The sequence below is a fragment of the Danio rerio genome, chromosome 23, assembly GCF_049306965.1.
Source record: "Danio rerio strain Tuebingen ecotype United States chromosome 23, GRCz12tu, whole genome shotgun sequence".
NCBI lineage: Eukaryota > Metazoa > Chordata > Actinopteri > Cypriniformes > Danionidae > Danio > Danio rerio.
Window position 1 is genome coordinate 39,634,562 of NC_133198.1, and position 13,550 is coordinate 39,648,111.

At 37.7% G+C, this 13,550-nt stretch overlaps 1 protein-coding gene across 1 annotated transcript in view; it reads right to left on the reverse strand.

Moving 5' to 3' along the window:
• spryd3 (SPRY domain containing 3) overlaps window positions 1-13,550 on the reverse strand; it is an 87,194-nt gene that overhangs the window by 26,710 nt on the left and 46,934 nt on the right. Inside the window, 1 exon segment of the mRNA NM_001105694.1 lies at window positions 6,078-6,227. Within this exon segment, the coding sequence (NP_001099164.1) occupies window positions 6,078-6,227 (150 nt within the window).

The following is a 13,550-nucleotide window of genomic DNA, read 5'->3' on the forward strand; positions in this document are numbered from 1 at the left end:
TTTGTTTTAGAGATGGCAGGCACTTTTTCCAGGGGTTTTATAGTAATTGCTACTACGTCATTGGGTTGCGGATAATGCACAGATTTTGAAAAGAGCGGTTTACAATATATACCTGGATGTGTTCAAATGCTTTTAAATGCACTACTAATTATAGCTGTCTAGGGGTGCGTTTCCCAAAACCATCGTTAGCCAAATAAGGTCACAAGTTTCGTCGTTATAAACATAGTTTGTTGATTTGCCGTTTCCCAAATCCGTCGCACCAACAAACATTCGCAAACTTGAGCACTTGCAACTACAGCTCTGGAGCTGTAGTTAGAAACATAGTTCCCACTTATCCCCCATATGCCCTATTCATTAAGAACATTCTAACATTCAAAGTTGGAAATATTAAAAATAAAAAAGCATTAAGGTCATATCTCTTAGGTGCAGTTTGCTTTCTAACTATTTTTACAGTTCAGTTTTAGCGATCTCCATGTTTACAATTGTGCACTTTGAAAACATTGATATCATTTTGAACACAGCCTCATGACGAAAGCTATAGGCGACCTATTATTTAAAAGCGGAATTTATGTTACGTTTCTAAAGCTTGTTGAAACAAGAAGCATACGTTAATACTTTTAATTTATAGTTAAAAGTTTTAACAGCTTATGCTAAATCGTGATTCAGATTTATTTTACAGCCCTATGAAACTATGTGGATGTTTACCAATAATCCATCAAACTAAATTTGTAAATGTCATTTTGATGACTTTTTTTTTTTTTTTTTTTTTTTACATCAACTCGTATATAAAACAGGATTAAAAATAAGGTTTTTTTTTTTCTCTGCCCCAGCATTGATGAAAGCCTAGAAGCTAATCTGCCTAAAACTTGGCAAATAAGCTGACGAAACACCCAGGCAAATAGCACAATGGAGTGCCGAAAGAGGTCAGATAGACTGGTGACAGATGAACTGTTGTGCTTCTTGCCTAAACACTTCAAAAGCTGATCTCCACTTTAAACCATGAGTGTTTCCAAAATAAATGAGGACACTAGGGTTTCAGGAACACACTCCCTCGATGGATTCATGGGAAGCGCAAGCTGGAACCAAAGCCTCGATTGAAAGGAAAAGGTTGGTGTGAGAGCGGTAAGGTCAGGAGGTGATCAGGGTCTAAACTGTTCACGCAGACATGGTCACAAAGGCTCCGGTTCGCACTTCCGCCCCTCGTTACAACCCACAAAATCTTTGTCTTGCATCCTAGCAACTCCGTGTATATTCCGGATGCATGCGTACGAGCTCATTTAGCCAGACCCAGTGGTGTTCACGGAGTTCACTGATCTCCGATAGCTGAAACTGTCGGAGAACAGAGTAGCTTGTAATTCAGTCCATCTAATGTTCAGCGGAGATCCTGCCATTACCCAGGTTTGTTGTCATTACATTGTTGTTCCTCAAATGCTAACACGCGCACTTGATGTTGTAACAATTAACAACCTCATTGTTCGTAAAAGAACATCTCTTCAGACACAGGATGCAAAGTACAGGGTACACGTCCAATGAGAGTAAACAGTAATTAGTCTGCTATGCTTTACCTGATATTTGATACGTAATGAAACACAGATGCAAAGTTCCACAACGAGTCTAAATGAGTAAAAAAAAAAACAATAGATTACTCTCTGTTTCTCTGAGCAACCGATGGCCTTGCACGACTCAACTCTTTGTTTACTGTCTGTAGTTCCCAACCTGAGACTAATTACCCCTCGCTTTCCTTATGACCTCGTACAGAAGAACAGGAAGAGGGAAGAACACGGTGGTCACGTTCTTGTTCCCACCGCGCATGCAAGATCTCCAGTTGTTGACTCACCCTCAATGAGCAAGCTTATTATCGTTATCCATAGATAAAGACGTTTTGTTAAAGGGGTAGTTAGCCAAAAAAAATTTTTAAATCTGTCATTTACTCATCCTTCACTTGTGCCTATTTGAGTTTCTTTCTTCTGTTAAACACAAAGGAAGAAATACCGTAGAATTTTCGGAGGAAAAAACAAGTGATTGATAGTTTTTTGTTGTTGTTGTTGTTCCTACTTTGTTTGCTTTTTTCCCAACAAGCTTCAGAATATCTTGTTTTGTGTTAAACAGAAGACAGAAAAAACTTTAGAACGGTTTGAGTGTGAGGAAATGAAGAAGAAATAGAATTTATTTTGGTCAACTATCCCTTTAATTGCAATTTTAAGCATGAATAATGCTGAGTTAAGACTGCACAATTTTCAAAGTAGTCACGTCACAGATGCTTTCACACTTCATGACAATGTCTGGTAGCATTTTGTCGGTGCTGTGTTTACGCTGCAAGACAGATTGACGGCAAGGGGTTTCACACTGCATGACTTTATAAGAGAAAGAATCGCTGACAATTTTGTCTCGGTCCACAAACTACATCTCACAACCAAACACACGTAAGAATGACAGGGAAACAGCATGAGGTTATTATTAACTACATACAGTATGGCTCATTTCCACTGAGTGGTACAGTACAGTACGGTACGGGTCACCTTTATCAGGCTTGCATTTCCACTGCTAAAAGGGTACCAATGGAACTCTTTTGGTGGGCGTGGTGAATGACAAAAAGTTTCAGGTTAGGTAATTTTCGCTCGAGGAAAAGTCTACAGTAAAGCTCTATGGGTCATTCACATCATATGAGAAGCACTTCCCACAAAACAGATGCTTTACACACATAAATACTTCAGTATAAATGTTTGATACTAACTTTTTTATGAACATAATTTGATCATAACTGCAGATCAAAGATAGTGTGAAATAACCTTCTGTAATGTGTGCAATTATATCAAATAAATAAATAAATGCAACATATATGAACACATACAGACCCTTACAGTCTCCGATATGTTACCACTTACAGAAAAACTACACAAAGCATACATTTAGTCCTTATTTAGGTTAATAAACAACACGAAATATAGCCCACAGTAAGTGCAAACCTCTCATATGTGTCTTTAATCTTCAGCAGCACATGTAGCCTCTTGTTAGAGAATAATCACGTCATTCTAAGTTTATAATAGTCCAAAAGGCGATGATAATAGTTAAACATGGCAGTTTGTTCATGTTTTAGGTTGCTGACGCATCATTTGCTGCTGTTTTTCTGGCTTCTACTTGGTTTTTTTGTGCTTCACTCTCGCGTTTGTTTTTTTCTGACAGAAGTGGACTCAAAAAGTTTGTTCTTTCAAATATAGACGTGGTCACGAGCTTTCTGGACAAACTAAAACCGCTCGCACTTTTATATGGGCTTGTGAAACAACAACAGGGCACAGCAGATTTTGTTCTTCTTAGCCTTGTGGCTGTTCATCAAGACGATGACAATGTTTGTCTCGTCTGTGTATTTATAACATGGCGGTTCCTTTGTTTTCATTTTGGCTTGGTGTGCAAGCGAATGATGCATCTCTGTAAAGCAATAGCGTTCAGCTGCGCATCTAGCTCTGCATTTTGGTACTCTTGGTACCCTTTACAAAGGGTTCGGTTCGGTATGCCTTTGACAATAGAAGCGGCCATAAAACCGTACCACTCAGTGGAAACGGGCCAATAATGAAAAAGAAGTCTTTAGTGGAGTAGAAAATGTACTTATTTTGCTCAACTGGCTTTTGAAGGGAATTGAAAATTGATCACAAACTTTTTTCTTTTTAAACCTGGTTGTGGTATTGCTCAGATGACACGTCAAACAGGCACTTTTAACTTCAGGCATTTTTCGGTGGCTTCTCAAAAACCTGCCGGTGAGTCAACACCGGGGCTAATATCATGCTGTCAGCGTAAGAGAGATACATTCAAACAAATGTATGAAAATTGAAAGTTTTGAAAAACTTTGGTGGAAATGTTTACTCCTTGCATACGAGATGATAGTTCAGTTTTACATTCTTCGGTGCTGTGTGACATGTCATGTGACCAGGTTTTAAGTTTGGTGTGTAAACAATTGGTCTGGTCAGTACATGTTTTTTTGTGTGTGTTTGATTTTTTTTATTTAATTGTTTTTTTTTAAATATATAAACATATCCGGGGGTCTAAACAATCATTTTGGATTCTTGTTTACTTTTCTTCTACCCTATCAAAATGTACAATAATATTCCAAAATGGGGGTGGTGAGGTAGCTCACTGGTTAGCACTGTCGCCAAGCAAGAAGGTCACTGGTTTGAGTCATGGCTAGACCAGTTGGCATTTCTATGTGGAGTTTACATGTTCTCCCTGTGTTCAAGTGGGTTTCCTCCGGGTGCAATGGTTTCCCCCACAGTCCAAAGACATGCGCTACAGGTGAATTGAATAAGCTAAATTTGCTTTAGTATGTGTGTTAATGAGTGAATGGATGTTTTCCAGTATTGGGTTGTGGCTGGAAGGTCATCTGCTGTGTAAAACATATGCTGGAATAGTTGGTGGCTCAGTCTGCTGTGGTGACCTCTGATAATAAGGGACTAAACCGAAGGAAAATGAATGAATAAATGTTTTAAAATGTGTGATATTTATAAAACTGAAATTAAGTAAAAGCAATTAATTTTCCGCTGTTTTTTTTCATACAGTGAAAGCAAACAGAGTCCAAAAATGACAAACAGCACCATAACAACACCTTAAAAAGTAGTTCAATGACTCACATTTCAAACCAAACATGATTGAGAAGCATGCCAGAGGGGAGAATTTTTAGCCAGTAATGACTTCAAATTCTGGTCTGTTGCTCACACAGTGATTCTATAGGGCTTTAAAAAGACTGATAGCGCATGACTCATATTCTGCAAATCTTATACAGTGTAGTTTTGGACCTTGACAGTCACTGGTCACCATTTGACAGAAGAAACACAAGTGATTTGGCTCAACTTGTATATGAGTACATGATGACAGATGAGTGAACTTTTCATCTGAGTATGACACTTCTCAAACTGTTGCTTCTATTTGCACACACTGCGCCTCAGGGCATGTTATAATGTCAAACCATGCCTGTTATGAGGTCACAGTGTTGTGGAGACGCATAAGCAATATCTTGGTTTATATTCAGACCTTACTGTACACTCATTTTTATCCATTTGTTTTTATCCATACCAGGGTATATACACAAATCAGAGAGTGAAATATAATACATTTTAAGACCTTTTTAAGACTGTATTCATACATTTTAAAACTCATCGCCCCTTTAGGTTTCACTCGTTAACATTGGCGACATTTTAACTTACAGTATATTTACTAAATACTGATTGTACTTTCATTGATTTAAGCCAACGCAATTATTAGAAGAAACTTCTAAAGGCTTTTTCAAAGGATCTTTTCTGTTTTTCATATGAGGGCAAAAAAAAAAAGTTTCAAAAAAGCGGAGTAAGGGTATACTGTTTCTGAACTGTTTGAAATCCCCACCATTACAGTACAGGTTTTAAATGTGTCATGCAATGGGTTATATGCACAACCAGTGCTTTTTAGCCAGCAATAAACTTCTGCTGAAGGGTTAAAGAGACTACTTTCAATTTCATAATGTTTCTATACAGCATCAATGTTGTAATGTAATTAAAATACATTCAGTTGAATAGACTTAAGCATTCGTTAGTTCAAGCGTAAAATGAGATGAAAGACAGTGTAAATGCTAGCACCATCAGTAGCAGCATGCTAGTGCAAAAACGCTATTGAAAATACTGGAGTAAAATAATTCTGGCAGGGAAAAATGTAATTTAATGCAGTGCTTCCTTTCTGGTCTGAGACCCCCTTTATATCGTATATCAATCAGGCAGTGAAGATCACTCATTTTTAAAGAAATCAGATCTTAAACATGCTGATTTTGTAATGGTTCAACAGAATAATTTGGGCTGGCTGACTGAAAATTAAAAGTCACTGTGCATGTATCCCAATGTGTAATCATCACTGACCAATAGCAGCTCAAAAATGGACCACAACAAACTCACCAAAAAGTTTGTTTTGGTGAGCTGTTTGAACTTGTAACAAATTTTAAATATACTCAAAAAGATCTTAGTTTTGGTCAGATTTTGTTCAAAATGACGTGATATCATTCCTCAATTTTGTTTGAGGTATATTGGTGGCTTAAATAAGTACCAATACAGCAGATGACTTACTCTTCTTGCCAGACCCAGGGCGATATAGCACTTCTCTCCGGGATCCACAATCTCCACTTCAAAATAGTGACTTCTGGTGGTGAGGGGCTGCCGGGCCTGAGCAAGACCCACGTCCATCAAGCTCTTCCCTTTCCCAACATATTCCAGAAGCTGTGGCAAAGACATCATAGACTTAATCAGAATTCAATTAAATCAATTAAATTATCAGATGACTTTAAACAAATTTCACACTTTGTAGGAAGCCTTTGACATGCAGAAAATTTCATCAACCGAACTCCAGTTTGGAGCACACTAGGACTTTGCAATATATCGTTTCAGTATCAATATTGCAGTGTGATCATTATCAATAGTCACATCACAAGAAATGCAATGTGTTGTGACTTTATTATACTGTATCATTTGCGTGTTTATAAGGCCTGTGACCGTATGAGGATTTTAAAAGCATTCAAGCATAAGACATTGTGTTATTAGTAACTTTAATAAAAATACATTTTATTGAACTATTTTAATATTTGTTATTAAGTTACTGTACCTAAATACTGTAAGAAAATGACACAACACTGTTATAAGAGTTCACACTAAGATATTAGCTTGATAATAATTGAAGGTTTGACATGCTGTCCCAGGAGAGAATCCTGAGCTCAGAGATAACTGAGCACGAGCTCCCGCATAGTCATTTAGCATGAAAAAGGGGTCTGAAATCAGGTAGGTCTAGAAAGCTCCCCTGGTAAAGAAGGAAAAAGAGAAAATGGGGCGATTCTTCCAAAGTGAAGATAAGGGAAATAAGGTGAAAAGGGCTATTTATTGTAGGTTTGGATTAATCTAATGGGTTAACTGATGATTGCAGATAAGAGACCAGCCACAATGAATCATATCATGTGCTCCTCTCAAAATTGGTTTCTAAAACTTCCTTCCTTCATTCATTCATTCATTCATTTTCTTGTCGGCTTAGACCCTTTATTAATCTGGGGTCGCCACAGCGGAATGAACCGCCAACTTATCCAGCAAGTTTTTACGCAGCGGATGCCCTTCCAGCCGCAACCCATCTCTGGGAAATATCCACACACACATTCACACACACATACTCATACACTACGGACAATTTAGCCTACCCAATTCACCTGTACCGCATGTCTTTGGACTGTGGGGGAAACCGGAGCACCCGGAGTAAACCCACACGAAGGCAGGGAGAACATGCAAACTCCACACAGAAAACGCCAACTGAGCCGAGGTTCGAACCAGCGACCCAGCAACCTTCTTGCTGTGAGGCGACAGCACTACCTACTGCGCCACTGCCTCGCCTTATAAAACTTCACTTATTTTAAATGTAACTTTTACTGTATGTATTTATGTAATTTGTGAATTAGATTTTATGCATATGCACATTCCTAAACAACCATTCCAATCAGTCCAAAACTATCAATTCTTTGCAAATAGAGATATTCAAGTCAACCGGTGAAATTGTATTGATATCGTCATATATCGCACAGACGAAAAAAAACATTGCAATGTTAGATTTTTTAAATTATGTGTAGTCCTAGACCACCCCGTCAAACTTATGCCGAGCTGAGACTGCATGATTTTAGTCTTGATTTTGACTTGCCCACAGGTTTTGAAAAATCATAGACAAATGACTGAAATCACAGGCAAATCGGTGCTCGTTCACTTTACTAACAATCACATAGTGTGAACTGTCAAAGATACAATCTGAGAGAATCGCTGATGATTCGCTGACAACCCATGAGAAATATCTAGACCTGTCTGAGATTCAAATCATCCCATGTGAAATCTGCAGGCCAGCAGGAGATTGGAGGAGAAGCTAAAAGTGTTTCTTTTCAGTCAAGAAATGGAGGAAAAACTAGTGTAAATTTGGCAGGAGCACTCGTGTTGGTTTGACGTTTTATCTGAGCAATATCACAACCAGGTAAGACAAAAAAAAACTATAGGTGAATTGGATAGGCTAAATTGGCTTTAGTATGTGTGTTAATGAGTGAATGGATGTTTTCCAGTATTGGGTTGTGGCTTGAAGGTCATCTGCTGTGTAAAACATATGCTGGAATAGTTGGTGGTTCAGTCTGCTGTGGCGACCTCTGATAATAAGGGACTAAACCGAAGGAAAATGAATGAATAAATGTTTTAAAATGTGTGATATTTATAAAACTGAAATTAAGTAAACGCAATGAATTTCCTGCAGTTTTTTTCATACAATAAAAGCAAATAGAGTCCAAAAATGACAAACAGGACCATAACAACACCTTAAAAAGTAGTTCAATGACTCACATTTCAAACCAAACATGATTGAGAAGCATGCCAGAGGGGAGGATTTTTAGCCAGTAATGACTTCAAATTCTGGTCTGTTGCTCACACAGTGATTCTAAAGGGCTTTAAAAAGACTGATAGCGCATGACTTATTTTCAGCAAATCTTTTACAGTGTAGTTTTGGACCTTGACAGTCACTGGTCACCCGTTCACTCGTGTTGGTTTGACATGTCATCTAAGCAATATCACAACCAGGTAGGAAAAAAAAAGTTGAGAAATTGCTAATTCCCTTCAGACCCACGTGAGCAAAATAAGAACATTTTCAACTCTATTAAAGACTTTTTTCTCATATTTAATTAATAACAAAAGATATACTACCAGACCTTACGTTGTTTTCATGTCATTTCTTGCGTGTGTTTGGTTGTGAGACGTAGTTTGTGGACGAAGACAAAGTTGTCAGTGATTCTTCCTCTAAAGTCATGCAGTATGAAACCCTGCCACCGATCCACCGAAGCAACAGCAAAATACTACCCCAGATAGTCATACAGCGTGAAAACATCTGTGACACGGCTATTTTGAAAATCATGCAGTCTGAACTCTGCATTAATGTAAAAGCACCTAGAGGGATATTGTCATAAATCAGACATACCTACAAACTAGTCTTCCTGGCAGTGAGCAGGGATATTGGATATGTTGTGCTGCAAACATGCCTGGCTAAAACTAAGCTTTTCAAGCAAAGGAAGATCAGGGTTTATGGCAAGCTATCATGTTTACACGCATGTTTAAATACCTTTGAAAACGCTGTTTAACAAAATGATTTAGCAACGAAACTAAAGGGGCTCCATGTAAGATGTCTAACGTACAGATCTTTTTTCATTTGCCAATGTGCAAACAGCTTTAAATAACAAATAACAAAACAGGACCTTCCACAAGCTCCCAGATTGTCTATAATTTGCATTAAAGAATCCAAAAAGAATCCTTAAGAGGCAAAAATATATAACATTTTATTTTGATGGTCTATTTGAATATTAGTAGACTACAATATCTGTTGATACTGCTCCTCCAACAGACATTTAACTGACTTTAAGAAACTTCGCAAGTACATGTCAACTTACACTTACCCTAACCCCAGCCTAACAGTCTACTTACAATCTAATGAGAATTAGTTGGCATGTAGATGCAATGTAACTTATAGTAAATTGGACCATCAAAAATGTGACCAAAATATTATCAATATATAATACATGTTTTTTTAAGCTGGGCTCACACTGGGCTGCACGGTTTTTAATAATCCTAAATGCTTGTAGCTTGTCAGACTGCATGACTTTCATGCTAATTCTGAAAAAGCATGCCTCAATAATTAAATGAATAATCTTTTTTTTTTTTTACTTCACAGAGCGTAGTACTTTATTCAAACAGTAGTGTGTTTTTTAAAGAAGTGACAAGCTTTACAGTAAAGACTACAGTTTACAACGACTTCCCAGTTTTGCAGTTTTTTTATTTATTTATTTTTTTATTTATGACTTTTATGGCAAATTACATAAAAAAAAGACAAAACAAAATTATATTTCAAAAAGAATAGATAGTATTGATTTAAGAACATACAGTGAGAAAGAAAATAAATAAATAAATAAAATAAAAAACATACCAACAAATAAAAAGGTAAATAATAATGTGGCTTGGCAAAAACTACTGTTGTACGATCACACAATACACTCTACTTTGCACTTAGGAAGGAAAAAGAATCAATTTGCTGGAACAAGGACTTGGTCTGTATTTGAAAATAAAACATGTTCTTGAATATATTTCTTAAATGGGTCCCAATTTTTCTTAAACTGGTTAGATTAGCCTCTAGACCAGGGGTGTCCAAACTCGATCCTGGATCGATCCTGCTGAGTTTAGCTCCAGCTTGCTTCAACACACCTGCCAGGAAGTTTCTCGTATATCTGGCAAGCTTGATTAGTTGGTTCATGTGTGTTTGATTAGGGTTGGAACTAAACTCTCCAGGACACCGGCCCTCCAGGACCGAGTTTGGACACCCCTGCTCTAGACAATCAAATTTTTTTCAACTTTACGAAGACATCACAGATCCACTGTTGGTTAAATGAATAATCTTTAATGAATCAATTCATTCAATAATAGAATTTCTTTAACATTTTTCTCGCATTGGTTTGAAATTGTTGCTCTGACTGCATGATCAGTCTCAGTGCTCCTATCGGTTCTTGGTTTGACAGGATCATGGCTTGAAAGATCAAGTCACACAGCAGGAAACAGTCTGAAATCTTTGGAAACTGCCAGAACTTCATCAATGACCAAAATTGTGGCTGAAATTGCAGCATAAGCAGGGCTTTAAACAGGAAATTGTGCATGTAATCATGATTTTTATGTATTTTCAATCAAATAAATGTACAACTTTTAAACAGCAAATGTATGCATTCATCAGGAAAACCACTGAATGATGACTTCGAGCTCGAGGCAGTAAGGAGAAGAATATTTAGATGAACAATTGACATAAAAACAGATCAAGTATGGGCAAACTCGAACGCACAGAAATAATGACACATCTTTTCAATGACTTTTTCCATCAGGTGTGGAAGCAGTCAAAGATGTTGTATGATTATCAGTGACAGTTGACCTGTCTACAGTAAGTTCATGGAGTAGCAAGGGTTGGGCTTGGTCTTTCAGCTACAGACATGTGGGTGATATTGACAGCCCCACCTAGCCTTACAAATGAAAGAAGAACTCACCAATGGAACCATTTTGACATGCCGAGAGGTCAAATTTCTGTCAAACATGTCTTAAGTTTCATTCAACAGTAGCAGAAATCCGATATTATGTAATACAAATAGAAAAGACTTCCTTAACCTGTGTGTGACTCCTTATGCCCTAGTAAAGTGAAGGGCACACCTTACTGCCAGTGGGCACCGTCTTTCGGATAAGACGTTAAACCAAGGTCCTGACTTTCCGTGGTCATTAAAAATCCCACGGCACGTCTCGTAAAGAGTAGGGGGTGTAACTCGTTGTCCAGCCCAAATTCCCTCCATTAGCCCTTACCGATCATGGCATCTCAATCATCCCCATCCACTGAATTGACTGTCTCTTCCCTCCACCAATAGCTGGTGTGTGGTGAGCGCAGTGGTGCCCTTGTCCTGTGGCTGCCGTCGCATCATCCAAAAGGATGCTGCACACTGGTGGTGGTGTGGAGAGACCCCCCCTTATGATTGTGAAGCGCTTTGGATGTATGGCCATACATGATAAATCCGCTATATAAATACACATTACATTACATTTATTGGCTAGAATAATGCATAAATAGGGAAATTCTGGAAACAACTAACATTTATGGATAACAAATGGACTTTGAAGTGTTTCATTTGTATTTTTAACAACAAACATTATGTAGATAGCATTTTTGGCATATTTTGGATTAATATCTGGTATAATATGATATCATATGGTAATCTGACTAAGATTTAGCATACATCCTGATAGTTCAGGTTAAAACCTGGACAAGAGTTTTGCCATCATTCAATTCATCATACAATCAAAAACAATGAATATTTAATGGGTTAGTTCACCCTAAAATTTTAATTATCTTATTAATTTTTCTTCTAAACAAAATCGGATTAAATCAAAGAGCTCCCTGACCATAGACAGCAACTGATCAGCCTTTTTCGGGAAAAAAAAGATATAAAAAAAAAACATCTTCAAAACAGTCCATGGGTATTCAGTTGGAATATTATCAAGCTATGAAAATACTCTTGTGAAGACTTTTTTAATGATATTTGGTACCTTTCTGGACTTTGAATGAGTTTGGATAATAGCCATCCATGGAGGAAGAGGGAGCTCTTGAATTTCATCTAAAATATCATAAATTGTTCTTCAAAGTCTTGAGGGTGGTATTAATAACATGATTTCCATTTCTGAGTGAATGGACACTTTAAAAACTAACATGGTGCTGCTCTTGACAGCACATGACTTTGTGCCTAAAAAGCGCTACTGCTCTAACACTGCTGGCTGTATGGCATTGAGAGCACAGTTTCTAAATTCACAACACGGCATTGTGATTACTTTCAGATTTCAACTGGTGGCCATTAATTACTCATAAATTTCAGTGTGCAAGGGCAGAATCATTTATTAGTACAATGGAAAGATTTCTCCAATGCAATCCACAATAACCTCTGGTATCCTTGTTTACAGTTTAACCGTACACGACTGCAGGTCAGACGGAAACTCTGACAGGGGGCCTCATCTAACCACATGCTGATCATGACCACACTTTTTCTACAAAAAAGTTCAGAACTGTGCGTGCAAAAGTCCAATGCAGCTAAATGGACATGAACAGATTGCTGTCAGTTGTCCAAGAACATCCCCCACTGACATCCAACTAAACTGATCAGTGTTCGATATGCAAAAATGTGCATTTCTCAAACAGAAGACAGTCTCTTCTCATTTCCTGAGGCTGCAACCACCAAGGGTCTGATATTCATTCATTGCTATTAAAGGAACACTTCACTTTTTGGGGTAAAACCTCATTTTATAACCCTATTTAGAGGTAAACAGTTCAGTTTTATCCATTTTGAATCCATTCAACTGATCTTACGGTCCGATGGGAAGACTTTTAGCTTAGCTTAGCACAATTCATTTATTCTGATTAGACCATTAGCATTTTATTTTTGATAAATGTCCTATTTAAAGCTTACATCGAGCGTTAAGACAGACAGAAAATGAAATGTTTCTATATTCTAGGCCAATATGGCTACAAACTAAACTTTTGTGAATTCTTTGATATGCTAATGGTCTAATCCGATTAAATTAATTATGCTAAGCTAAGCTAAGCTAAATGTGCTCCTGCCAGACCTGAAAATGGGCTGAATGAATTAAAAAATGGTAAAACTCAATTGTTTAACTCTAGGAAACTTATAAACTGAGCGTTTCCTTGCAAAATGGAGTGTGCAATGCAAAGTTGTTCAACATTAACCTCTTTCATGCCAGGACAGTTGCCTGCTCATTTGAGGATGGAGGCAAAATTGCATCTAGTCACACCTTCCTGCCTCCTTGATGCTGAGTAATGGGAAGGCTGTCTACCTTTATACCACTCCTAAGGCTTTTAACAGTTCCCAGCATGCACGGATGACAGCGCTGACAGATCCGACATGCTCTCGAACGTCACCATCCCCAGATCTACGTGGAGGCGGCAGCTTGTTTTGTTGA